Raw genomic sequence first — 25,610 nt, forward strand, 5'->3', positions numbered from 1 at the left:
AAGAGACAGTTTTATATAGAATAAGTTAATAATTTTTCAGTGTGTGATTAAAATCTGGTGATGGCGGTGGTGGATTTAAGCAACTAGTTGATTGGCCTAGGTAATCTACCTCTAAGATCCCTTCTTACCCTGAGATTCTACAATGCCAATGTTGTTGAATATGTAAAGGTACAGAGTGTGGTGGCTCCTTCAGCATCCCAGATGGTTTACCCACAGGACAAGCACACTGCGCTATTTTCGTGGGAGCTTCAAAAGCTGCTTTAAAACCAGTCAATAAATATTTATAAGCTATCTACTATGTGCAAGACACTGCGCCAGGAACTTGAGAAGACTCAAAGGACAAGAATCCTTTCCTCAGGAAGTTTTCAACATATTTTCTTAAATGTCTGAGATCTTCTTGTGAAATCTGTCCCAGGAAATTTTCTCCTAATAAATTCCTAAGAGCTAAAAGGTAACTTTCTAGATAATTCAGAGAATTCTTCCTCTCTAAGAAGGAATATACAGAGAGTAGGCCGAAGTGCCATTAGTAAAAACAAAACAAAACACTTAGCTGTATTCTAAGCAAGGCAATATAGAAATATCTACTTTACAAAATAATTTACACTATTTAATCAAGATACAAAGGAAGTGTGTCTGAATAATTCTACCAGGGCATGAAGAATAAGTCTATATGTTAGTAGTAGCATACACTGGTAGAATCACTTACACTGGGCTACTAAAGAAATTAACCACTGAGTGTTTCTCTTATTTGATTAGGATAGTGTTACCCCCAGTATATTCTCTAGATCCTGCAGATTATGAGTTGGTGATGGGGTATGGCAAGTCCTACTCTTTTTATCCGATGCTCAGTCGAAGAGGGGGAGTTCTTCCCTCTCTACCTTCCTAAGTCTTGTCTCCAGGCTACTAGTTCTGGGTAAATATTCTCTCTTCCCCCATTCTTCTTCTTGAATGTGTTCCTCTGGCTGAGTTGTGTCTACCTGGTAAAGGCCATAAGAAAATTAAAAATAAAAGTAGGTAATAGTGTCCACTATTTCCAAAATACATTCTACAATGATGATTAGGCTGGGCCAAGAGAAAAATTGGGATAGAATTTAGAGTAAATACAAAGAGGGAGTGAGATGGGCAGTCTTAAGATATGCAAATGGTATAGCAGGGAAAAAAGATAAATGGAAGGGAAGAAAGAGAAAGAGATTGACAAGTGATACATTGGGAGACAGAACAGAAAGGTGAAAAGAGAGGAAGACATATGGAGAAAGTAGATGTAAAGACTAGTGATGGTTAAAGATAGCTTATTATATAAGAAGTGATAGAGAAAGATGGGGAAGGAAAAAATAGAAAGCTAAACATAGAATGGTTGAAAGAAAGAAAAGAAGGAAGATAAAACAGGAAATGATAAAGGTAACGAAAGAGGTAGTAGAAGAAAAAATTCCAAAAGAGAATATTAACCAGGAAAAAAAAAAAAAACCTGACAAAGACCAACACAAGAAAAAAAAAAAGTACAGTGCATTAGGGTTATATTGATGTATGGATCTCCATACATAAAATGGAAAATTCATCTGCTTTTCTGTCTTGCAAAACCAGACAACTTTGCAAGTATGGAACCTTGAGAGAAAAAGGAAGAATCGGCAAGCAAAGGGAAACTAATCCAGACAAGTGGCTTCCAAGTTTCAAGGCACTGATGGTCATAGCCTTCCTGTTTTTTTTTTTTTTTTTTTTTTTAAGTCTGTGCTAATTGGTGACAATACTGGATCTAGCAACTCCCAGAGCCCCAACCTCCTATTGCTGGAATGGGGAAAAACTTAAGGATCGCCAAGAAGGTGAGATACTTATCAAATCTTGGGGGAAGAATGTCTGGAAAGCACTGTAGAATAGCAGGTATTTTCCTTCCCCAAAGAATGCTTGATTGAGATAATTCCTAGGCCTGAAGTAGTAAGCAGTCTTGCACCTGGTCCTGTGGATTGGTCCCTACTTGAAGAGAATCAAATACAGTGTGCTCATCTGCATTAAGTGGGTCTGCATTTATATTCTGAAACTGTGCCCTGGTAGCTAACTCAGCTAATGAGTTAGGAATTTCAGTAGGCGTAATTGGATCCCCATCAAATGAGCCTTGCCTTCCAACGCTAGATGGAGTTCCAGTGCTGGAGGTGTGATACTTTGTTAATTTGGAGGCAAAACATGGTAACTGTAGGATGCTAGATGGTCTCTGCTGCCTTTCACCCTCATTTCCTTGCACTTCACTTGGAATTCCTTCTGGCTTGGGACCTTCGTCAGGTGTATCAATAACAAGCTGCTCAGGAGTAAGATCAACAGTTCTTTCATTGAGCTGGTTGCCTTCAAATATTTGTTCCAAAATGTTTCCTTCTCCTCCAAGATCACTTTTGAGGCAAGGTGTATTCTTTGATTGAAGGGAACTGGTTTCAGGAAAGGGCATAATTCCCCTTTGGCCCAACTGATTTATAGAACATGGTGTGTTCCTCTTCAGAGTGGACATGTCATCTCTGAAAGGACTTGGGTTTTGACTTTCTCCAGGCAGTCTTTTTTCTGAACTGTTTCTTTGGCCAGGTAGGATGCTTGTCGGGGAGATAGTATGTCTTACATGCTTAGTATGACTGTCTTCTGTATACACAGGGCTGGTGTCTTGGTTCTCCCCTGGTGCAAGACCAAAAGATAGAGTGTAGTCTTGTAGAGCAAGTGGATTGTCCTTGGGACCTGTGGAGCCACCAACACAGCAGGGGCCTCTCTGGCTTAGGTGAAATAAATGTGCTCCTTTTTGACCTGCTGGGTAACTTGGAGGAATTAAGTCTGGGAAAGCCAAATGTTCTCTCTCTGGTAAATGTAACCTAGTGATCTGCATGCCATAATTCAAATTCTCACCTTCATGCCATATTGGATTTTTCTGAAGCCCAGCTGGGGAGTCACTGGAATAAGGCTTGTTCTCTTTCTGATATGGTGAACTAGCAGGGGCTTTGTGTAAATTTGTTGGCTGATCCCAGAAATTTCTGTTAAAATATGGCTTGCTTTCTTTCTGCTCTTGGGCTTGAATCCTGTGGTCCCAGGAGTTCCAAGAAGGAAACATAGTGCTTTCTTCTTGTCCAACGGCATTATTAGCATAATAGCCCCTGCTCTCCACCGGCCGTGGTTCAGTGGGAGCTGTATTATATGATGGGAAATTCTCATCTGGGCTCCAGAGGTAAAATTCACCATAAGGGAAATCCTCCCTGGGTTTTGATGGTTTATCTAAGGAATAGGGAAGGTATTCCTTTGGTTGATTTGAGGTATATTGCTCGCCTTCATAGTGCCTCACTGTTGGGTCTCCTTTAAAGCTTGACTCCACCACACCCCATTTACTTTGTCCTGGGAAAGATTCGTCTCCAGTTGGATCTATTGGGTCTTCTTCATTATAAGGGATTGTCTTTTTTGGATCTGGAGTATTCATGGGATAGTGTGGATTTTCAGGTTGCCTCATTGTATTGGGAGAATCATCTCTTTCAGCCCATGTATTACTTCTAAGGTATGGTGAGTTTTCCCTGGGATCATAGGAGTTATAGTCAGGGTAGTAAACACGTCCTCCAGAGCCATGGGAAGGATGAGGTAAGTGTTCTTCATGCCTTCCAAGATCTTCCTTAAAAGGTGGAGAGATTTCTTGTTGGTTCCAAGTATTTCTTCCAGCATTAAAATGTTCCCTTGCAGGGGAAGGGAATCCCTCAGGGTACACAGACTGATATATACTGTGCTTTAATTCTGGCTGATTAATTTCTGATTCATATGGAATTCTTCTTGGCTCTAAGATAATCCCTTTGAGCAAATTCTGGCTTTGGGTTTGTCCATTAGAATTTGGAGCTCTTCTGGAATCTCCTCTCAGGTAATAAGAGTTTTCACGTTGACCAATAGAATTAAAATTTGGGACTAGCATGTTATCCTCAGGGTGAGGCAGTTTATAGTTTGATTTATTAACTCTGTAGTCTTGAGAGTTTCTCCAGGGGCCATTTGGATCCCTTGTAGGAATGACTATTCTTTCTTTTTGACTTACTGGCTTCTCTCTTGGATTTTGGATGTTTTCATTGTGACCAACAGTACCATGTTTGGGACCCAGAGGGGGAACATTGGTTTCCACAGGGTGTATATTTGGCCCTTCAGGCTTTCTTCTGAAATTTGCTGGATTTCCTGCATAATTGGGAGAATTGCCTCTTGCAGTGGAAGCATAAGCTCTGCGATATATTGGATATCCTGGACGAACTGCTTGTTTGCCTTCCAAAGCAAAGGAGTTCCACCGGGGACCCCTTTGAATTTGTTGATTTTGGTAAAAAGGCCCATTACGTCTGTGCCCCATAGCGGTGCCAGTAGGTCGCCATTGTCTTCCTGTAGGAAAACTTCGGATATTAGGATTTGGATAATTTTCATGAATATTTGTCTGACTTAGTCCCCGTGGGGTTTGACTTCTTAGAACTCCCTGGCCTGAAACATTTACGGCAGGGCTGTTTTGAGCTGTAGGATTGCTCACAGTGTTAGACCCCTGGACACTGTTTCCTGTTAGGCTGGTGTCATTTCCACCCTGACTCCCTCTGGGATTGGGTGCATTTGACTGGGTAGAATTAGTTTCAGGAACTGTTGAATTAGCCAAAGGATCAGTGGCTGAACTCTCTGTTTTAGGAGTATCTTTTTCTTTTGGTTTTTCAAAATCTTGTTCAAACATCTCTTCTGAATAATAAGGAGGATGGCCCCCAAATCCATGATATCCAAAATATCCAAAATAAGGATTCTGTAGGGAAGAAGATGGAAATTGATAATTACTCTTTGTTTCCCACCATGGTGCTGCCTGGAATTTTAAAAAGTGATAGTAAAAATCTTATTGGCCACATAATTTTTAAATCACCTTTGGCTATGCTTTCTTTCTTGAAATTTAATTCCTCCTTGGTTTCCATGACCCTTCTTCCTTCTGGTACTCTTACTCTCTGACCATTACTTTTCAGTTTTCTCTTCCTAGGCCTGGATTCTAAATCTAAGTTCTTCTTGTTTTTTTTTTAGCATTCCATCCTCTATCCACCTTATTCTTTTGTTCTCATTTTGCACACCTGCTCTGATCAATCTATTGCAGTCCAGTTCTTTCAATACAGATACATGCCAGTGACTCCTAAAGCCATAACTCTGGCACATGATTCTCTCCTGAGGTTGAGACAGAAAGACTGCTACACTAAAGAGTTTATGAGTATCTCCAATTGAATGTACCCAGACTGGACTCATTTCCCCCAGAACCTCATTCTCTAATATTCTATATCTAAGCAGAATTCACCACTATATACCCAGTTTCCCAAGTTTCCACTCTCTCCTTTATTTCCCCCAGATAATTAATGACCAAATCTTATAAAATCTAAACTTTCATCTTTATCTCCTCCTCCTTTATCCCCAATACCCCTGAACTATTGCAACAGTTTTCTTACTGGTTACTCTGGATATAATTTTACTTTCCTATAATCCTGCCTCTCCATTGCCATCAGAGTAGTGGAGGTTGGGGGTGGGTATGTGGGAAAGTTCTGTCACTTTCCTCCTTAAATATTAATTAAAGTTGCCCTTACCTTACAGGACAAACTCTAAACCCAGAGCATAACATACAAAGCATGGTGCCAAAGAGTGGGACTCTAGACAAATATGGGTTAAAATCCCTATTCCACCAGTACTAATAGTATGACTCTGGGCTAACCTCAGTTTATTCATTTGTAAAATGGAGATAATAAAATAATATCTACCTCATAGGTTATCATGAGAATCAAGTGAGGTAACATATATAAAGCTCAGTGCCTAGTACTTACTAAGTGCCTGATAATATATAATATTAATAAAGATAATAATTATTTTAAATAATCATCTGGCCCGTAGCAATTATATCCAGCCTCATTTCCTCCCCCTTGTAGTTTATGCGGCTGTAAATCACACTACTTGCAGCACTATTCACAATGACCTTAAAAAAGAAGGAAACTCTGCAATATGCACCAACATAGATGAACCTTGAGGACGTTTTGGTAAGTGAAGTAAGCCAGTCACAGAAAGATGAATGCTGCATGATTCCATTTTATGAGGTATCTAAAACAGTCACATTCATAGAATCAAAGAGTAGAATGGTGATTGCCAGGGGCTAGGGGGAGGGGGAATGGGGAGTTGCTAATCAACGGTCTTAACGGTTCAGTTAAGCAAGATGAATAAGATCTGCTGTAGAACATTGTACCTATAGGCAACAATATTGTATTGTATACTTCAGAATTTGTTGGGAGGGTAGATCTCATGTTAAGTGTTCTTACTACAATAAATAATAATTAAAAAACAACTACTTTTAGTTCTCTGAGTACTCTATGTTTCAGTGCCTTTGCACATAGCTTCTTCAGATTGAACTTTCTCTTTGCCTATACATTTATCCCTCCTGGAGAACTTGATTCATCTTCAGGACTCAGCTTGAATGCTCCCTTCTCTGTCCTGGTTTTCTTAGGCAGAATTAGGCTCTACTCTCAGGTGTCCACAGCAGTATAGGCTTCTGCTTTAACAATTATCCCACTGAATTTCAGTTGCTTATTTTTCTGGGATTCTCCCACTTGACTTTCCCATGTGAAGTCTTTGAGTGAAAACATTCTTCTCATCTTTGTTTTCCCCAGTACCTAGCACAGTGGGAAGTGCTTAATAAATGTTTGTTAATGAATGATGCAGTCATCATGAGCAGTGTCAGTATGTTTGTTAGACACACATGTGGCATTTAGGTCATTTAGTTTTTCTTTAAAAAAATACAATCTAAAGAAAAAGTATTTTTATCCCTACTTGTGTATAGAGATGAAGAGACGGATGGGTGAGGATATGTCTTGGACAGCATGCAGGAAATCAGGCAGTGTCCCCGAGAGGTGGAATGCAGATTTGTTAATACCTATGCAAATTGCCTGGGTCATCCTCTTTCACTCTCTCATGAAATGTTTGTAAAAATTTGAAGTGCCCATATTTACAATAACCAGGACATGGAAGCAACCTAAATGTCCAAAAGAATGAAATAATGGCATTTGCAGCAACATGGATGGACCTAGAGACTGTCATACTGAGTGAAGTAAGTCAAAGCAGAGAACGACAAATATCATGTGATACCGCTTATATGTGGAATCTAAAAAAAAGGGTACAAATGAACTTATCTACAAAACAGAAATAGAGTCACAGATGTAGAAAATAAACTTATGGTTACCAGAGGGTAAGGGGGGGAGGGATAAATTGGAAGACTGGGATTGACATATACACACGACTATATATAAAACAGATAACTAATAAAGACATACTGTATAGCACAGGGAACTCTACTCAATACTCTGTAATGGCCTACATGGGAAAAGAACCTAAAAAAGAGTATATATATGCATATATATAACAGATTCACTTTGCTCTACACCTGAAACTAACACAACATTGTAAACCAACTATACCACAATAAAAATTAAAAAAAAATTGAAGTGCCCATTTCCAGGTTGAATGCATTTATCTGAATATCATTTGGGATTATTTCACAATGATATATCTGAAAGCACCTTATGCCATTAGTGAACAGGAATTTTCAATGTCATTATTTTAACTACCCGCCCCTCAGCCTCTCCCCCTAGAACTATCAGGTTTCCACATTTCACTGAGGACATATCACATATTTAGGGAAAAAGAGGAAGTACACTCCAGGGGTGGGGTACTGTGCGACAATCACTACAATGGCTTTTTTTGATGACACATTGCTAGAATACTTAAATAGTGTATCACTGCATTTGGCCCCTCTCCTAGTGTGGTGTACTAAAAAAGCTATTGGATAGGGTATCAGAACACTTGGATTCTGGGTCCAGTTTATCCTCTAACTCAGTAGGTAAAACTGAATAGTAATTTAACTTCTCTTGGCTTCAATTTATTTGTACAATGAAGTCATTAGATGATTACTTAATTCCCTTCTGGGGATAACATTCTGAGACAGATTTACTTCGTTCCTGTTGACTAGTTCCATCACTGGTTAGAGTCCAGCATCAACCTTGAGCAAAGGTTAGTAAGTTAGCCTTCTGAGAGAGAGAGAGAGAGAGAGATTGATTTCTATACATGTAGAGGAGAAATGATATATCACATTTATTTTATTTTAGATTACTTGCTTGGTTTGTTTCACTTTTTAAAAATCACGGGTGCTTGAGCTACAGGTTCATGTGTTGGATTTTAACTTTCTTATTAGATAAGGATAAAAAAAAAGCAGAGATTTTCATATTGTAATTCCTAATGAGGAATGTAGCTTTGCTTGTACTTACCCCACCTTCTTCATTGCTGACTGGTGGACTTCCATAACCTGGTGGTACCCTCTGAAAGGTGAAAAACAATGAACACAGAGAAAACCACTTTCTGTACTGCCATTTGATTGTAAAACTCAAGATTTTAAAAAATAGTTCAAGTCAGCGTTAGCACTGTTGGTGGCTTTTAGCTTCTGAGCCATTAGCTCTTAAAATCTAGCTATTAATAATTATGACATAACCATCAGTGAATTCTGGTAAATACAAAGCCTTCAGCTGGATCCCAGTTTATCTTACAGAAAATACCATGTGTGGCTGCATCTCCTGGCAGTCGTCCTGCCCCATCACCAATAAACGCGTGCACGTGCACACACACGCACACACACACACACACACACAGAGAGAGAGAGAGAAAGATTTGAGTGCTATTAGGATCCAAACATCTATATTAGAATATCTAATAATTGAGATTAAATAATGATGTTATTTTTTGAATGTTTACATTTAAGGTGACAAACTGACAATCCTTCCTGGATTATTACTAAAATATTTTTATAGTCAAAACCAAGGTTTATTTTCCTAATAAAACTAGGAGGTTGGGTTTCTGCTCATAGGAAGGTTGAGAAAAGCATAGTGGGAGGGTTTCAAAAAGCAATTCGTCTCCCACAGAAGTTCTACATAGATGAGATTAATAGATATTTCAGCAAGAGAATCATGTTCATCTCTTTTTTAAATCTTCACCTGGTACTGCCTTCATTTTCTTAGTTCAGTATTGCCAGTAAAAAGGATGTCACTCTTATAAGGAAAAAGAAATAAGAAACTTTTACTGCTTGAAATGAATTGTTCCTTGGTTATAAGAAGCCTTCTTGGTTATAGAGTTGTAGACAAGAAAAACCAATGCCAAAGCTAAATGAAGAGTCATCAAATATTTATTGATGTTGTTTTTGTTAGTTTAACTGCAACTGACCATTAATATTTCTTTAGTTCATTAGTTTATTTTGCGATTCATATTTTAAATGCTTGTCATGCAATTTCAACATTGTTTTATTTTAATGATTTTAACCTTTAAAGGATTCCTATAATTATTATTTTGCAAGATTCTTTACAATGAAATATCTTTGTCTAGAAATAATAAGACATTATGGAAGGATCTTAGTCTAATCATAGTTTTCAAACTCCATTTTGTCCCAATTTCCCCATTACATTAAATGAGGATAATCTTTGTGTTTTCTCATCTCTTTCTCATCTCTTGGGTGAGGAATAGTAGTGAAGGAGCACAACCTTTTGAAATTAATTCATTATCTAAGTTAGTAGTAGTGTTGGATGATTTAGGCTATGTTCATTTCAACAATTTGAGTAAAAAATCCAATTAAAAAATTCTTTCCTACATGATTACTGATGTGATGATTTTGTTTCATATTCTCTACTGATTGGCATATGGCATTCCATTTAGAATGTATGAACTCAAATTAGTTTGAGATACAGCATGCTAATATTATTTTTCAATTCTAGTTTAAAGGAAAATAACTCAAATGTGGAACATGCCACGGTGGCTGTTGATAGGGAGATAGCCCATTGCCGAATGGTGGGAATGCCTAGAAAGAACAAAAGAATCAGAGTGATGTGGAAATGAGAAGAGTAAATGAAAAATGAAACAAACTTATTAAAGACAATTATTTGGAACTTGTAAGTCTACATCTTCCTTTGTATTAAACTGTGAATTTTTTAAGGGCAGAGATAATAATAATAATAACAATTAGTATTATTGAGCACTTATGTTCTAGGTAATGTGCTGAGAATTTTATACTAGTAAGCTCATTTAATCCTCACATAACTGTAGAAGATATGTGCTATTATTATTCTCATTTCACTTAAGATTCTGAGGTTCAGAGAAATTGAGTCACTTGCCCCAAATCTCAGAGCTGGTAAATGATTGAAGCCAGGATTCAAAGCCAGGAGTGTCTTTTCATTCAAATTTGTATTCTCTACAGCTATAATAGGTCTGATAATGAAGGCTAATCGACTCAAGACAACATTTTAGAAGCTCCATGATGGATGAGATCTTGAGAAACCATCTGCCTGTCTTCTTGCTTTAAGTCAGGACTACATTTATGCTATCCTGAAGTCCTGGAAGCAGTGTTAACTTTCAGAGCAATATTTTAGATAATTGAAGCGTAGATCTGGAAGGGACTTAGAGAACATTCCATTTACTCATGATGAACCTGGAGCCTAGAAAGGCAAAGTGACTTGCTCAAGATCATACAACTAATAAGGGCCAGGGTAGAATTCGAATCTCTGTTCCCTGACTTTTCTATTGGTGCTCATGTTTATACCCTGTTGCCTCTGTATTTTAAAAGGAGCTTCTCAACAGTATTTGGGTAATTTTTCATTAAATGAAGGCTAGAATAGACTCGCCAGGCAGTTTTGGATGTGTGGTGACAGCATCACCTTGGAAGAAAGTGTCCAAACTAATGATTCTGTTTTGTACATAGCAGTATCCGTGTTGAGGAGCATTGGAGGAAGTGTGTTTGTGGGGGTGGCATGGCCCTCCAAAGCTCTCTGAGGTCATTTATGACTCTGGTTTGGAATTTTGCTGGGCAAGCCTCACCTGAGGTATCTGGGTTTCCTCTTGGGGCTGAGTTGGGGTGGGTGATGGCTGCCTTAAAGGATGCTCCGGTAGGGGCTGTTTTAGTTGAGGCTGGTTGGGTTTCTGGGTCTCTGGGGCTTGATCAGTCTTGCTCTGGTGTTTGGGTGCTGAGGGAGATGAAGGTTTCTGTAGGCGCTTCTTGTTGGGTGGTGGCTGAGGCCACATGGGCATCTGGTACGACAGGAAGAGCTGAGGGAGCTGCATACCATTTCCATACAAGGGACCCAGGTGTGCCATCTGCAAGGGTAGTAAATAACAGTAAAATCGCATGAGTGCTGGTACTCCAGCTCTCCCCACCATCTTCTGTCATTCTCTAAAACTCAGTCCAGGATCTTAAAAGGCCTATGAAGCTTAAGTCAACAATGGAAGCTTCAAGCTCTTTAGCTAGCATTTTTCTTTTAATGCTCTCTTATACTTTTTATTTTTGTTTTTTTTTTTTAAATTGGAGTATAGTTGCTTTACAATGTTGCGTTGGTTTCCACTGTACAACGAAGTGAATCAGCTATATGTATACGTATATCCCCTCCCTCTTGGACCTCCCTCTCACCCCCCAAGCTAGCATTTCTTTACATGTTTTCTTACAGAAATGAATTTCAGTCTTTCAGAAAACCAATGAAACAAAGCAAAAGGCAGAATTAGGTGAGAAATTTCAGTTAAAGAATTCAGCTTATAATTTTCTAACTCTGAAGCCCTGACTCAGGTAAGAAGCGTACGAGTGTACAAGTTACAGAGGAGTTGATATCAAGTTCAAAATTCCTGTGACTTGTTACAGGCTGGATGAAGAGGAGAAAGAGCAAAAAGAAGACAAAGGAAGTGAGAGTGTTAAAAAAAAAGAGAAAGAGTAAAAATTTTATGTGTGTAAATATCCTTATATGGGGCCTATGCTTCTCGATTACAGATGAATCCTCATTAATTCCATTTTCATTATGAAAATCTCCACAATTACAAGGTTGGCAGGAAAGCAAAAGTAGTTATAATCTGAAAATGCTAATATATGAATTGACCTCTTACAACAGTAGTTCCCATTCAAACATTCCCTCTCTGACTTAACACCAGTCTCTATCTCCAGGCTTCATTAATCAGTCTCTCACTGTCTATGGATGATACACACACAATACCGTGCAAATGCCATGTGGATTGATGGAAGGTGAAATGGCAAATCTTGCATTAAGATGTAGGATTTCATGACAATTAAGTTGGTAAAAATTTCAAATCACTGGCAAAGTTGCTAAAACTGAGAATGAGAGTTTGAAAAGTTGGGCCTATCAAAAGATAAAGATGAGAAAATTGACAACGATGATGATTTTAGGTGAGGGGCTTTAAAAGAGAATGACTTGAATGAAAAAGATTAAGGGAAAATTGATGAAGTCCTTGATTTTTCCCCCCAATGGGTCTCATGATCATGTTACAAAAGTCAAAAGTAACATATAGTATTACTGTACTATCATACAATTTTTTCAGAAAAATTATGCCAGAAGATTCAACTAATAATACGTTCATTATTAGTTAGTTCTAAGAGTTAGCACATAGTGGGAAGTATAAGCTAAATTTTAAAAATTAGACAAAAACTTATTTCATAATTTTAGTGTTATCTTTCAAGATAATCCAAATAAAACTTTATCCTCCTCCCAGTATTTACTTATGCTATTTTTTGTTCTCATTATTTGTAAATATATCTTGTGTAGTCTTTTCCCAGAACAAATTTTTCTCAGATATAAAGAAGCAGTGTAATTAATAAATGCTTTTTATCTACATGAAAGTACAATATTAATGAATAAGAAGAAAATTTGGTGTAAGGGGTTAGGTGAAATAATTTTTTTTCCTTGAAACTCTTATAATGGTTAATTAAAACATGTGAATAATGATTGGTGTCTTTATTAGCTAAGACAAACCTTATAACTATCTGTATATAAACAAGAAATCATTAGAAATAATATAAAGTGGAACTTACAGGTGGGGAGTTCATAAAGTTGAAGTGACCATAGCGCATCATCTGTGACAGAAGGAATCCATTTATGTGGCACAAAGTGAAAATTTTTTATTCAATGAAATCACAAGAAATAAGTTTCTGATTTTTAGATATAACAGTCATAATGTCTTTTACTAGTTATGCATGAATTTAAAATAAGTAATGAAATTTAAAAGCCTTCTATGGCACTATGATTTGAGAGTTTAAGAGGTAGAGTCTCTCTACCTCTTTCATAAGAAATTTTATATATCAGAAAGTTTTCCAGTATTCTCCTTTTTATTTTTTATTTTTTGGCAGCACCTGCAGCTTGCGGAATCTCAGTTCCCTGACTAGGGACTGAATCTGGGCCTGGCATTGAAAGCCCAGAATCCTAACCACTATGCAACCAGGGAACTCCCTAATATTCTTCTTTTTAAATGAACTCTCAGGACAGGGCTCTGGAAAATGTCTCTCCTGAGACTGAACATACATACCTCCTCACTTTTACTGCTAAATCCAGGCATTTGGGGCATTTGCATCTGGAAATGAGAGAATATTTGTGACAAATTCAGAACATCAATTGAAATAAGCCCAGGAATTGTCCCCAAGCTATGCAACAATAGAACATAAAGAAAAGTCCTAAATTTTTTTAATACTCACTGGCATAGCTATGGAATAACAAAGCAGACCTAGAAAGACCAGGAGAACCTTCATTTTTCCACTTGGTACCTGGAATACAAAACTGGATTTTATTTTTGAACTGTGAAATAATTCTGCTGGGGGCACTTGGTACTTAGCCAGGCACTAGCCCACCTGCCTGTCAAGGAGAACACTGATATACACAGTGAAAGGGACCTCTGCTGCCATGTTTATTTTACATTAAGAAACTATTAGATAGTTATTACCTGGTACTGTTCTCAGCTGCCAAAAGGGTCAGTTAAAAAGGAAAGATAAAAGTAAGAGAGGGAGAGAGAGAGAGAGAGAAAGAGAGAGACAGAGAAAACATTGATGCTTGAAAAGATGGCTCATAGCACTGGAATATGAAAATTAGAAATTAGGAGTTTATCTTGAAAAATATGAATATTGGTGATTTTGAATTTCTAGTTGCTAGGCTGGTTTAGAAAGTCATAGTAGTGTCTAACTATATTCACTGTTCAGGATAATCTCAGTCCCAGTGATGAGACAATCCAAAATCAGTACTTTGAGCTACTTTCTAAGGTTCTATAGACTATATTCCATTATAAAAAGGCTTGTTATATACACTGGAATATTTTAGAATCTATGCTTTTCTTCTTTCTGCTATTGTTGTTTCTATTATTATTATTGTTATTATTTAATCTTTTTACAAATCACTTCTGCTCAAGGTCTGGTAAAAGAAATGGGATAAAATAAGAAAATCTATAAATTTATCTCTTTGTTAGACACTTTGATTATACATAGAGGAAAAGATAGAAACTATAGACAAATATGAAGTTTGGAGATTGTTTTCATGGATTTTATTTATCCCACTCTAGTTAATTTTGCAAGGCTTGTATAATTAATACTTGTATTTACATCTTTGAACAAGGTTTCTTCTAAAGCATTTACTTGGGTAACTCCTTAAGAAAACTCTTCCACTTGCATATACAATAGACAAAAATAAAGGTTTTAATCAGAATGATATATTTTCATGGTTTATCAGATGCAAGACAATTCCTAGCTTAGTAACCAGGATATAGACACCAGTATTTGCTCATTCCTTTTGTTTCTTCTTTCATTTTCTGGGCATGAAATGCACCTAGTAGTGATTTGAGCCAATGCTCACCCTTCTACTTGCTTTCCACAGAAGCAATATAACTAGAGGACACGTCATCATTTTCTTAAACTGTAGGTTTAAACAGTTACCTTTTATATATCAGAGAAATTGGGAGAGTGTAATTAACAAAGGAAGCAGTAATATGTAAATGTCTTTCCTACCAATTAAAGGTTTTCAGAATCATAGCATTGTAGAGAATTAAAAATAACTGAAACAAGTGTGCTTAGTACAGGCTACAACAACACAAGGAAGTTAATAAGGAGAATACTGGTGAATGCTTTCCTAAATCTATTTTCTAAGATTATGGCCTGAGATTTTGGGGGAACCTTTGTATGTTTAATTTCTATCTTGCTTAATCATCCATCTAATTTCTATAGTAGCAGTCACTGAGATTCTTGATAATGCTACACACTCATATAGGAAGATGTGGTCTTTTGTTTTGCAAATATAAAATGTCACTGTTTTTCTCTTTTATAAAATTAATATATTATGTTGGATGACTTTAAGATTCCTTCCATCTCTAAAAATTCATGATTGGATAAAAGTCTATGCTTAGCTGTTTTTTTTAAAATTATAATGATTGTTATGGAATACAATGACTATGTAAGTTCTTAGTTCTAACATTCCATCTGTGGTCTCAGATGCTCTTTTTTCTTCTGACATATTTAAATAGTGTTTTATCCTCTCAAGTGTACTTCTGACAATATTTAGTTCGATATATTATCTGTTTGTATTAGGAAAAATAAATGAAAATACTCACCAGGTTATCTAGCTTAGGAGACGAGGCTTCATGCCTGCACTGCAGCAGCAACATTTTTTCACCAAAATTTTCATAAGCCTTTAAGAAAAGTATAGATTTTTCATGAGAAGAAACTCAAATATAGAAATGAAACAAATAAATGAAGAAGCTAAGAGCAAATCTTCAGCTCTACCTTTATTAGAGAGTCTTCAAACTCTCTTCAAGCTTAATCTTCTATTGCTTTAAGAGTAAGGTGAAAGCTAAATCAGAGAGAAAATGACCCAGGCACTGTATTTTGAGATACTTTTAGTGCAATGTTGACAAAACTTGAATGCTCAATGGGGACGTGTACAAAAGCCCAGTGTTAAATGAGATCTAATTAGTTTGGAAGAAAGCTTATAAGAAAAATAAATACACCAACTAAACCAAGAAGTTTAAAGTTTTATCCGAAGATTACTGTGCAAAAATTGATTATCAACAAACATCAAAGAATGCAATCAGGAAGTCAACCAACATCTATGAATTAAGTTCATTATTTGGAACTATATTAATTATGTTGAAAATCTCTAATACTCACCCAATGCCACTTAGAAGCTCCAACATATAAAAAATAACTTTTACTTGAACTTTGCTAGCCTGTCTTTGAAATATATTCTTAATGGTCTACAGTGGAAATGACTACAAGTTGCTAAAGCCAGGGAGATCTCAAGAAGCTAGACACATTTATATCTTAATGATGAAACAAAAATTCTTCATGAAGATGTCACGTTCTGTACCAAAAAGGCTTAAAATAAAAAGACTCCTCCTTTTCAGAAAGCTTGGGTCACATTTAAGCACTGTTGTAGACCTGCACAACCAATCAGCTTTGAGAAAATGGTTTTGCCATCACAAGAGTTTAAAGTAAAAAAACACATCCAATGCAAAATTTATAATATGTCATTATAGGAGCTGTCAAATCAAGTCTCTTATTATGTATAATAACAGTCCGGGCAAATGAGCTTACAGCAGTAAGACTTAGAAGATGCTTTCCTTGATGAATTTGGGTTTTTTAAAGTATAGAAACATTGTTCATGCAAAGATATTTAGGGAACAAAGGTGAATGAATATTAACCATATGCTATTGTCATAAAGCATTGACCATGATCAAAAGGCAGGCCAAAATATGTATTTAGTTTAATATGTTTAGTTAGTATATATTTAGTATATAATTAAAATTAACTGGAATGTTATGTCAACATTCAACTCAGTGATTTGATTTGATTCATATTACATAAGGTTACCAGGACTTAGAGCTCTTCTTGAAGTCAATATAGGTTAGTTACTGGGGATTCAGAGTTGTAGAAGAGAAAGGCAAAATGACAAATGAACTCTCAGCTATTCGTGATAATACAACCTCATGAAAATCGGAGTTGAGAAATTCGCTGAAGGAATTATGTTATGGATGTTTTTAGAAATCTGACTTTCTGTAATAAAGACTTCACTGCTAAATAAATAAATAGGACAATTATACTTTTCATTGACAAGAGCAAGCTTTGTTATCTTTGCTGAACTTAGATTCTCCTGTTCCCTATGGCTCCATTTGTAGTGGTGATATTTGCTTATTTTAATGTTGGCATTTAAATAGTACGAATTTTTGAATTTGATGCCAAAAGATGGTTCCTACTTTGTGTGACTCTGCACATCAGTTCACCCAGGGGTTGTACAAGGTGCTGTTCTTCCAAGGCATGAGAGGTGCTATGTCCTTCCTCTTGGGCCAAATAACACTGCATTTTTTAGCCCTCAAACTCCCTGAATTTAGTACCACAAAGAATAAAATTGCACTGGAATAGATGACTTTAAATTAATCTCTAAATATCTTTTAAGTCTGTATGTGTCCAAGAAAGTGTGCAAAGTTATATCTGCTCCAAGTGTCTGACTGTCTTTATCTGATTTTATAGAAACTGAATAGGAATTACAATACTGTGTGTATGCTGAGATTTGTTTGTAAGTGGTAGGACACTGAGGGAACAGTGTATTCACGAAGATGAAATGGGAATCGTGATGCTGGATGACCCTGGTTTCTGCCTGTACCCTTCACATAGAGGCTAGAGTTTTATCAGCCTTAGCCATATAGGTTATTGGGAGTTGCTACTAAACCTCACTTGATCGCTTCTCTGTTTACCCTTGTTCCCTCTGCCATAAGGCTGGTTAGTGGTCATGAAATAATCCATGTTTTAAAAACCCAGCTAAGGGACTTCCCTGGTGGTCCAGTGGGTAAGACTCCACACTCTCAATGCAGGGCGACTGGGTTCGATCCCTGGTCGGGGAACTAGATCCTGCATGCATGCCTCACCTAAGAGTTTGCATGCCGCAACTAAAGATCCCTCATGCCGCAATGAAGATCCCGTGTGCTGCAACTAACACCCTGCACAGCCAAAATGAATAAATAAATATTAAAAAAAAAAACAGCTAAGCTATTGAATGGGTGAACTCTTAGTAGTGGTGGATCAGATTGAGAAAACAACCAAGCATCTTTTTTTCTTTAAAAACACTAAAGAAGTGCTTAACTCCATAGAATATTTTGAAATTAGTCTTTTGTGACATTTCCTCCTTTCCTCCAATTATCTTTACTTATTTTATAAATACTTTTCCCCTCCAAACGATTACAACTGTTTTTGAATATGTTTATTATTTGGCTTTAAAAAGTTTTAGAATTTCTCTCTCTCTCTCTTTTTCTCTGTTTCCCTTTTCCCTTTTTGTCCATAAAACAAGACTTCTTATTCGGTCTCTGTAAACCCATGCCATTGTATGTAAGAATTTGTGTGTGGATGCAATTTTTTTCCCCTGAAGGAGAACCTCTATCCTTGAAGGGTCTGTGACCTCCCCACTCTCCTAAGATCCTCTCGTTGCCCTAGATTTTAAGCCACTGGGAGCAGAAAAATCTTTTGATTTCTATGGTGGAAAGAGGCTGAGCTTTGGAGTTGCCAGACCTGAGTTTAAACCTTCCACAAATTAACCAACTGTTTAATTTCCTGTTCAGTAAAATGGGGGTAATAAGTTTCTTCTAGGAAGTAATTTAAATAATGTGTGTAAAGAGTCTGGCACCTAGCAGGCACTGAATGATGATCAGTGTATGACTGATCAATACATTAAGGTACTTCTATGGTTCCACATTATACTTCATAATTAAGGACCTATGAGCAATAAAGGCAGTAATGATTCTCAGAGCAAATAGACCTTCTAAGCATGACTGTCACGCTGAAGTTCTGTGGATTATTATTAGTAGAACCCTTCCACACTGCAGGATTGCTGAACTTGGGATACTTGAAATAAAGTAGCATCTTAGGAATCCACTATTGGTGGCCAAATAGTATCCAAGCATCCACAATCTTGATTTCTCTCTGGAACTATTCCTATAGCGTATCTTCAGGCCCTAAATGTGAGAAACCTTCTTTCATAAGGAAGAGAACGTGTAGTTTAATCTTTCACAGGTTAAGTGGTTAACAATGTTTATTCCACAGACATTTCCCGAGCAGCCTCTTCATGCAAATCCCCAGCTGAGGTGCCCACCCATCCTGCACAAGCTGTTGGGATAGGAAAATTTCTGAGGCAGAACTCAGTAGTGGGTTTGAATTCTGGTATCTATGACTTAATTGTTTTAAAACCTTTAGTCAAGTGACTTAAAGTCTTTAAGCCTCAGTTTCCTTGTTTGTAAAGTGGGGGATAATAATAGTATTTTCTTCATTTGTTGAGAATTTAATAATTTATTTAAAGTTCTTAGTACATAGCTTAAATAAATGCCATAAATAGATATATAAATGTTACCTGTGATTATGATTAGAGCTTGCTCAATAGCTGCTGTGTTACTGACCACTGACACATTTCTTAAAGATTTTTAAGGCTGTTTCACCTCTTTGTGCTTATTGATGAAAAAAAGAACAGAAAGACAGAAAGCAAACAAAAAAACCTCCAAAGAGCAAACAAACATCTTCATAAATAGAATATTGAAACAAAACTGGATCATAAAGTTTATCAGATTTATTCAGTTTAAGTCTGGCTTTTGATCTACAAATACAAAAGTTACTCTGTGATGCCAGTGAGTTACTGCTGGCAGGTGGTTATTTATTTGGGCCACCCTCAGAGGTAGTGTTTATATGTACTGAAGATCAGCTTAAAAATGACTCAGACTCTAAGAAGATTACTTTGTTCTCCATCTTCTCTCTTCAGTCTGAGAAGAAAATGTAACCCAATAGTTAAGAACACAGGCCTTGAGTTTCAAAATACTGAGTAATGTATACTTAGAATAGTGCCTGACCCATAGTAGGTGTTTCATGTGACTTAAGCATTTTTCTACTTCTTATACTTCATGGAAGCTGGTTGTGATGTCACCTCATCATGGAAATAATATCTTTTATATCTTGACCATTTATTATATGCACTGGGTGCTGCTCTAAGCAATTTTCATGGTTTAACTCTCACCATTCCTCACCACAAGCCTATGAGATAGGTTCTATTATTATATACATTTTACTATAAGGAAACACATAGAAAGATTAAGTAGCTTGTTTAATTACATAGCCAGTAAGTGGCTAAAGCTAGACAGTCTGACCCCAAGGTCCCTGTTCTGTCCTCTACTCCATGTTGTCTTGGCCTGAATTGAAGCAGTGACATTAAGACACAGCTTATTTAGCTTTTTTTTCTTAACAATGACTGCCATTGTCCCTATTTGGGTATCTTGGTGTAAAATGTGGGGAAAAATCACAGGGAGTCAGAATACCTAGTTTCTAGATTAATTGATCACTCACCAACCCTGGGACATTGGGAATTCCCTTAGACTTCACTGCCTTTCAGTTTCCTTAACAAGAATCTCCCTATTCGTTTTCCAAAGCCTATGATATTGTCCTTTATCAGCAGAGTAGAATACTAGTAGTCTGGACTTTCAATCTAAGAGAACCTTAAAATATTTGCAGTTCAGTTCTGCTGAAATGCCTGGTTGAGAGAAGTGGTTTTGGGAATAGAGCTATTCAACCACTTTCTTTCTCTGGTGTGACTTGAGTCATACCATCTGTAGCCCATACCTTTAGATTAGCTTAGCTCCTTTAAAGAATCAGTTCCACTAAGGCGTATTTACTAAAGCTCACAAATGAGAGATAGATGTAGGAAATCTCTTATTAAGCACCCAGCAGGTGCTGGAAACAGTGCAAGTGAGTGGTGTTACGATGGTAAGCACCACAGACAGTCTGTGCCATCATGGAACTATTTATCCAATAGTAGATCTAGACCTTGCAATGTCAGGTGTAATACTGACATTGGAGGGATACGTAGGAGGGATTTTATGGAAGGTGTCTCAGAGGCAGTGAGATATAAGCTATAACCTGATGTCTGAGTTGAAGGTAGCCAGAAGAACATAGAAAAGTGTTCAAGGCAGAGAATAACATTTGTGAAGTCTGGAAGAATAATGAACAAGGTGAATTCTAACAACTTAGAAAAGTCTAGAATGGCTGCAAAAGAACTCCATGGCTGAGAGTGGTGAGAGATGAGGCTAGAAGAGGTGAGCAGGGCTAGTCAAAGAGAATCTCAAGCCTAGAGAAGGACTTTTCCATAAAATATTGTTGAAAGCTGTACTATGTCACTTAATATGCATTATATAAAGCTCTACAGAGGAAATTTCTTCTAGAATTTTATTTCAGGAAAAACCTTGCTGTCCTTGACATCTAATAACTTATTTTTCTGGACTCACATTGCTAGTGGGGTATCCAGACCAGTGCCTTTCCCTTCTACATCTTATTTTAGGAATTCTAATCACTTTTCTTATAACTATCATGTGATTTATTTCCTGCTTTGACATAATAAGAAGTATGTAACATTCTGTGTTTTCCTACCACTCTGGTTACTAGCTAAGCTAAATATGATGCTTAATTAACAGTGGATCCAGATTATATGAGGCCTTAGCTAGTGTAATTTTGGGGGCTTTTCCTTTAAGAAAAACAACACAAAATTTAGGTAAGAAAAATATTTGTTTAGATAAGAAAAGAAATTGCAACAAATTTCAGATTTTTAAGAGGTGACAAATAGTACAAACAATATAAAATCTCGAAAAACAACTTAATATTTTTACTAACTACCTGACCTCTATTATAGCATCTGTATGTTTGAAGCCCTATTTCTCCTCCTCTACTCACATGTTTCCAGTGCCAGCTTTCAAGACATATTCGTTTCACAGTATGATCTCTGGTCCTGCACCTTTAGGTCAGGTGTAGAATGAGTAGGTATTGAGAATTAGGCATGGGAAGTAGGAATATTCTTGGAAGCCATTCCCACATGAGGATGGCTAGCTATATTTTAACTATACATAGAAGTTTACTGTAGATCACATAAATATATCACACTAAACCCAAACTAAATGTCTCCACGTCTCAGCTTCTGAAAATGCCCATGGTTATTCCAATACCATCTGAATTTAGGAGAAGCGTGATGGAGGGACCATGGGAGTGTAAAGAGACAGCAGGCTTAACCAATTGTAGGCAACAGACTCAACCTCTGACCCTATGTTGAGCCTGTGAACTTCCTTTTTGCTTGTGTCTACCTTCTAATATTACTAACCTTATTACTATTTCTTTTTTTTTGAGTTTTTTTCTTTTTCTTGCACTTTTTAATTGAAGTATAATTTACAATGTCATGCTAGTTTCAAGTGTACAGCAAAGTGATTCAGTTATATATATATATATATATATATATATATATATATATATATATACACACACACATACATACACACACACACATATATATTCTTTTTCAGATTCTTTTCCATTATAGGTTATTACAAGACATTGAGTATGCTCAGTTCCCTGTGCTATATATATAGTAGGTCCTTGTTGTTTACCTATTTTATATATAGTAGTATGTATATATTAATCCCAAACTCCTAATTTATCTCCCCCCCATTTTACTGTTTCTTGCTGTGAACTGTCTAAAATAGTTTTTGAGAAGAGACAGATATAAAATATTTAATTAATAAAATAGTGACAATAATAAACCCTGCCTAATTATCATTCTTTTACGGAAATAACACCTTGAAATATATAACAATAAATAACTTCATTTACTGCATGCTGGGCACTGGGCTAAGTGCTTTAGATGATTTATTTTACTGTTGAAAAAATGGAGTCTTAATGAAGTTAAAGAACTTGCTGAAGCCTAAGTGGTAGAATGGAGATTTGAACCCACGTCTGCCTGCAGTTAACTATTTCCGTCTAAATAGGGTAGATATACATGGTATGTATGTTTTTATCAGAGGTGTCAGGATACTAGAACCAAGTTTCTACAAAGGACTTCTTTGTAAAAATGAAGTGGGATGTGAACTTATATGAAATGGGTTTGTGAAATTTCAATTCCAAATAGTAACACGAATTATGTTTTTTTTAAAGTCCAATTGCATGAAAAGTAAAAAAAAAAAAAGTCTTGCTTCTCTTGAAAACAAGAGACTCTGTCTCAGTATTTGGAGTGTAGTGCATACTGGGCAAGATGAATCAATTTTTAAATAAACAGAGCAGACTAGATAATTGTGTAAATTGAAGCTTGTTGAGTCTATCATGTCATTTCTTACCAGACATCATCTAATCACTATTTTCAGAAATCCTAGCATTTACGCTGACACATCCACACTGAAATTATGCACACATTTCAAGCTCTTCTTCCTCAATAGGCCCAAATACATGGGATTCAGTTTTCTGTTATGGCTTTTGTGTTGTATGGGTTCCTTTTCCCACCTGCCACCACCGACATTCACCCATCTGGGAGGGTGTCTCATAAACCCACCTGCAGGATGCTAGACCAATGTGAACTTGGATTCTGAGGTGCTACCACCCATTTGTTCAGCCTGAGATGTAGGGTTAGAGTTGTATACTTCAGGTATGTGACCTTTTCCTCGTAACTCTGAATGGTAGATATTTAATACTGGTAGAAACAGAAACTTGGGGTGATTAAGTAACAAACATAAGCTGAGGCTACACAGAGCATTAGTTTGCACCAATGTCTGTTGCCTCCACTTTCCAGTTGCCACAATACCATCATCACAGGGCTAGGCAAATGCCAGCACAAGGGGGACCAGCTGACTGGAGCCATCAGCATTAGTAAGTCAACGTTGCCCCCAGGCAGTTTCCCTCTGTTTCTGGCCGGGGGTCCATCTTGGTTCTTCTGCTTTCCTTTGATGACAAGATCATTCAGGCTCACCAGCAATTTAGTATTTGCCTTCTATATAAGAAATGTAGGAACCCAGCATAATTTAGTGTTCAAAAGATAAGCAACTGGAGTGGCAGACCCAGCGCGGCTGCGGCAGCAACAGTAGTGGCTTTTCCTCTAGCCGGAAGCTGAGCTGAAAGCCCTAGAATAAGCCCAGTGTGTTGCTGCTGTTGCTGTCCTCTGGCTTGGTTTGCGCATGCAGTGGGAAATATTGCTGTCTGACCAGCAGTCTTTTGACCTCAGGACTGCATCTCTATTATTCTGGAGTTTCAGAGGAGAAAGAGAATCTGTCATTAGCACTGTGTGCTTTTCACAATCACAATACCAGTAACCCTGCTTCCAGAGGTAATAAACAAATTGACTATGTTTCCTTCTGACCTTTCCTGAAGTTTCTACATTTGCAGAGTTCTGGAGAGCCTTTGAAGATACTGGTCATCAGAAAACACGAGGAAGGAATAGCCATGTGGCTGACAGGGTCTTGGTGCGCCGACCAGGTGTTAGGCCTGTGGAAGAGGTGGAAGAGCTGAGTTAGGACATTGGTCCACCAGAGACCTCCTGGCTCCACGTAATATCAAGCAGCAAAAGCTCTCCCAGAGATCTTCATCTCAACACTAAGACCCAGCTCCACTCAACAACCAGCAAGTTCTAGTGCTGGACACCCCATGCCAAACAACCAGCAAGACAGGAACACAACCCCACCCACTAGCAGAGAGGCTGCCTAAAATCATAATAAGTTCACAAACAGATGAAAACACACCACCAGAAACGGTCCTGCCCACCAGAAATACAAGATCCAGCCTCATCCACCAGAACACAGGCACCAGTCCCCTCCACCAGGAAGCCTACACAACCCACTGAACAAACCTTGCCCACTGAAGGCAGACACCAAAAAAAATGGGAAATATGAACCTGCAGCCCGTGAAAAGGAGACCCCAGACACAGTAAGTGAAGCAAAATGAGAAGACAGAGAAACACACAGCAGATGAAGGAGCAAGGTAAAAACCCACCAGACCTAACAAATGAAGAGGAAATAGGCAGTCTACCTGAAAAAGAATTCAGAGTAATGATAGTAAAGATGATCCAAAATCTTGGAAATAGAATGGAGAAAATACGAGAAAAGTTTAACAAGGACCTAGAAGAACTAAAGGGCAAACAAACAATGATGAACAACACAATAAATGAAATTAAAAATTCTCTAGAAGGAATCAATAGCAGAATACCTGAGGCAGAAGAATAGATAAGTGACCTGGAACATAAAACAGTGGAAATAACTACCACAGAGAAGATAAAGAAAACAGAATGAAAAGAATTGAAGACAGTCTCAGAGACTTCTGGGACAGCATTAAATGCACCAACATTTGAATTATAGGGGTCCATTAAGAAGAAGAGAAAAAGAAAGGGATTAAGAAAATATTTAAAGAGATTATAGTTGAAAACTTCCCTAATATGGGAAAGGAAATAATCAAGTCCAGGAAGTGCAGAGAGTCCCATACAGGAGAAATCCAAGGAGAAACATGCCAAGACACATATTAATCAAACCATCAAAAATTAAATACAAATAAAAAATATTAAAAGCAGCAAGGGAAAAACAACAAATAACATACAAGGGAATCCCCATAAGGTTAACAGGTGATCTTTCAACAGAAACTTTACAAGTCAAAAGGGAGTGGCAGGACATAATTAAAGTGATAAAAGGGAAAAACCTACAACCAAGATTACCCAGCAAGGATCTCATTCAGATTCAACGGAGAAATTAAAACCTTTACAGACAAGCAAAAGCTAAGAGAATTCAGCACCACCAAAACAGCTTTACAACAAATGCTAAAGGAACTTCTCTAGGCAGGAAACACAAGAGAAGGAAAAGGCCTACAATAACAAACTGAAAACAATTAAGAAAATGGTAATAGGAACATACACATCAATAACTACCTTAAATGTAAATGGATTAAATGCTCCAACCAAAAGATAGACTGGCTGAATGGATACAA

The 25,610-nt window shown here is 37.2% G+C and overlaps 1 protein-coding gene across 1 annotated transcript; it reads right to left on the reverse strand.

The window, feature by feature from the left end:
- Nucleotides 1-1,915: 1,915 nt before the first annotated feature.
- On the reverse strand, nt 1,916-15,474 carry ENAM (enamelin; the record flags this gene model as incomplete). Its single annotated transcript, XM_079718714.1, is given in 9 exon segments — nt 1,916-4,759; nt 8,292-8,339; nt 8,341-8,342; nt 9,799-9,865; nt 10,879-11,154; nt 12,869-12,910; nt 13,360-13,404; nt 13,526-13,594; nt 15,421-15,474. Coding segments are annotated over 9 exon segments (3,447 nt in total).
- Nucleotides 15,475-25,610: the final 10,136 nt, after the last annotated feature.

The sequence above is a fragment of the Hyperoodon ampullatus genome (genome assembly GCF_949752795.1).
Source record: "Hyperoodon ampullatus genome assembly, chromosome: 1".
Taxonomy (NCBI): domain Eukaryota; kingdom Metazoa; phylum Chordata; class Mammalia; order Artiodactyla; family Ziphiidae; genus Hyperoodon; species Hyperoodon ampullatus.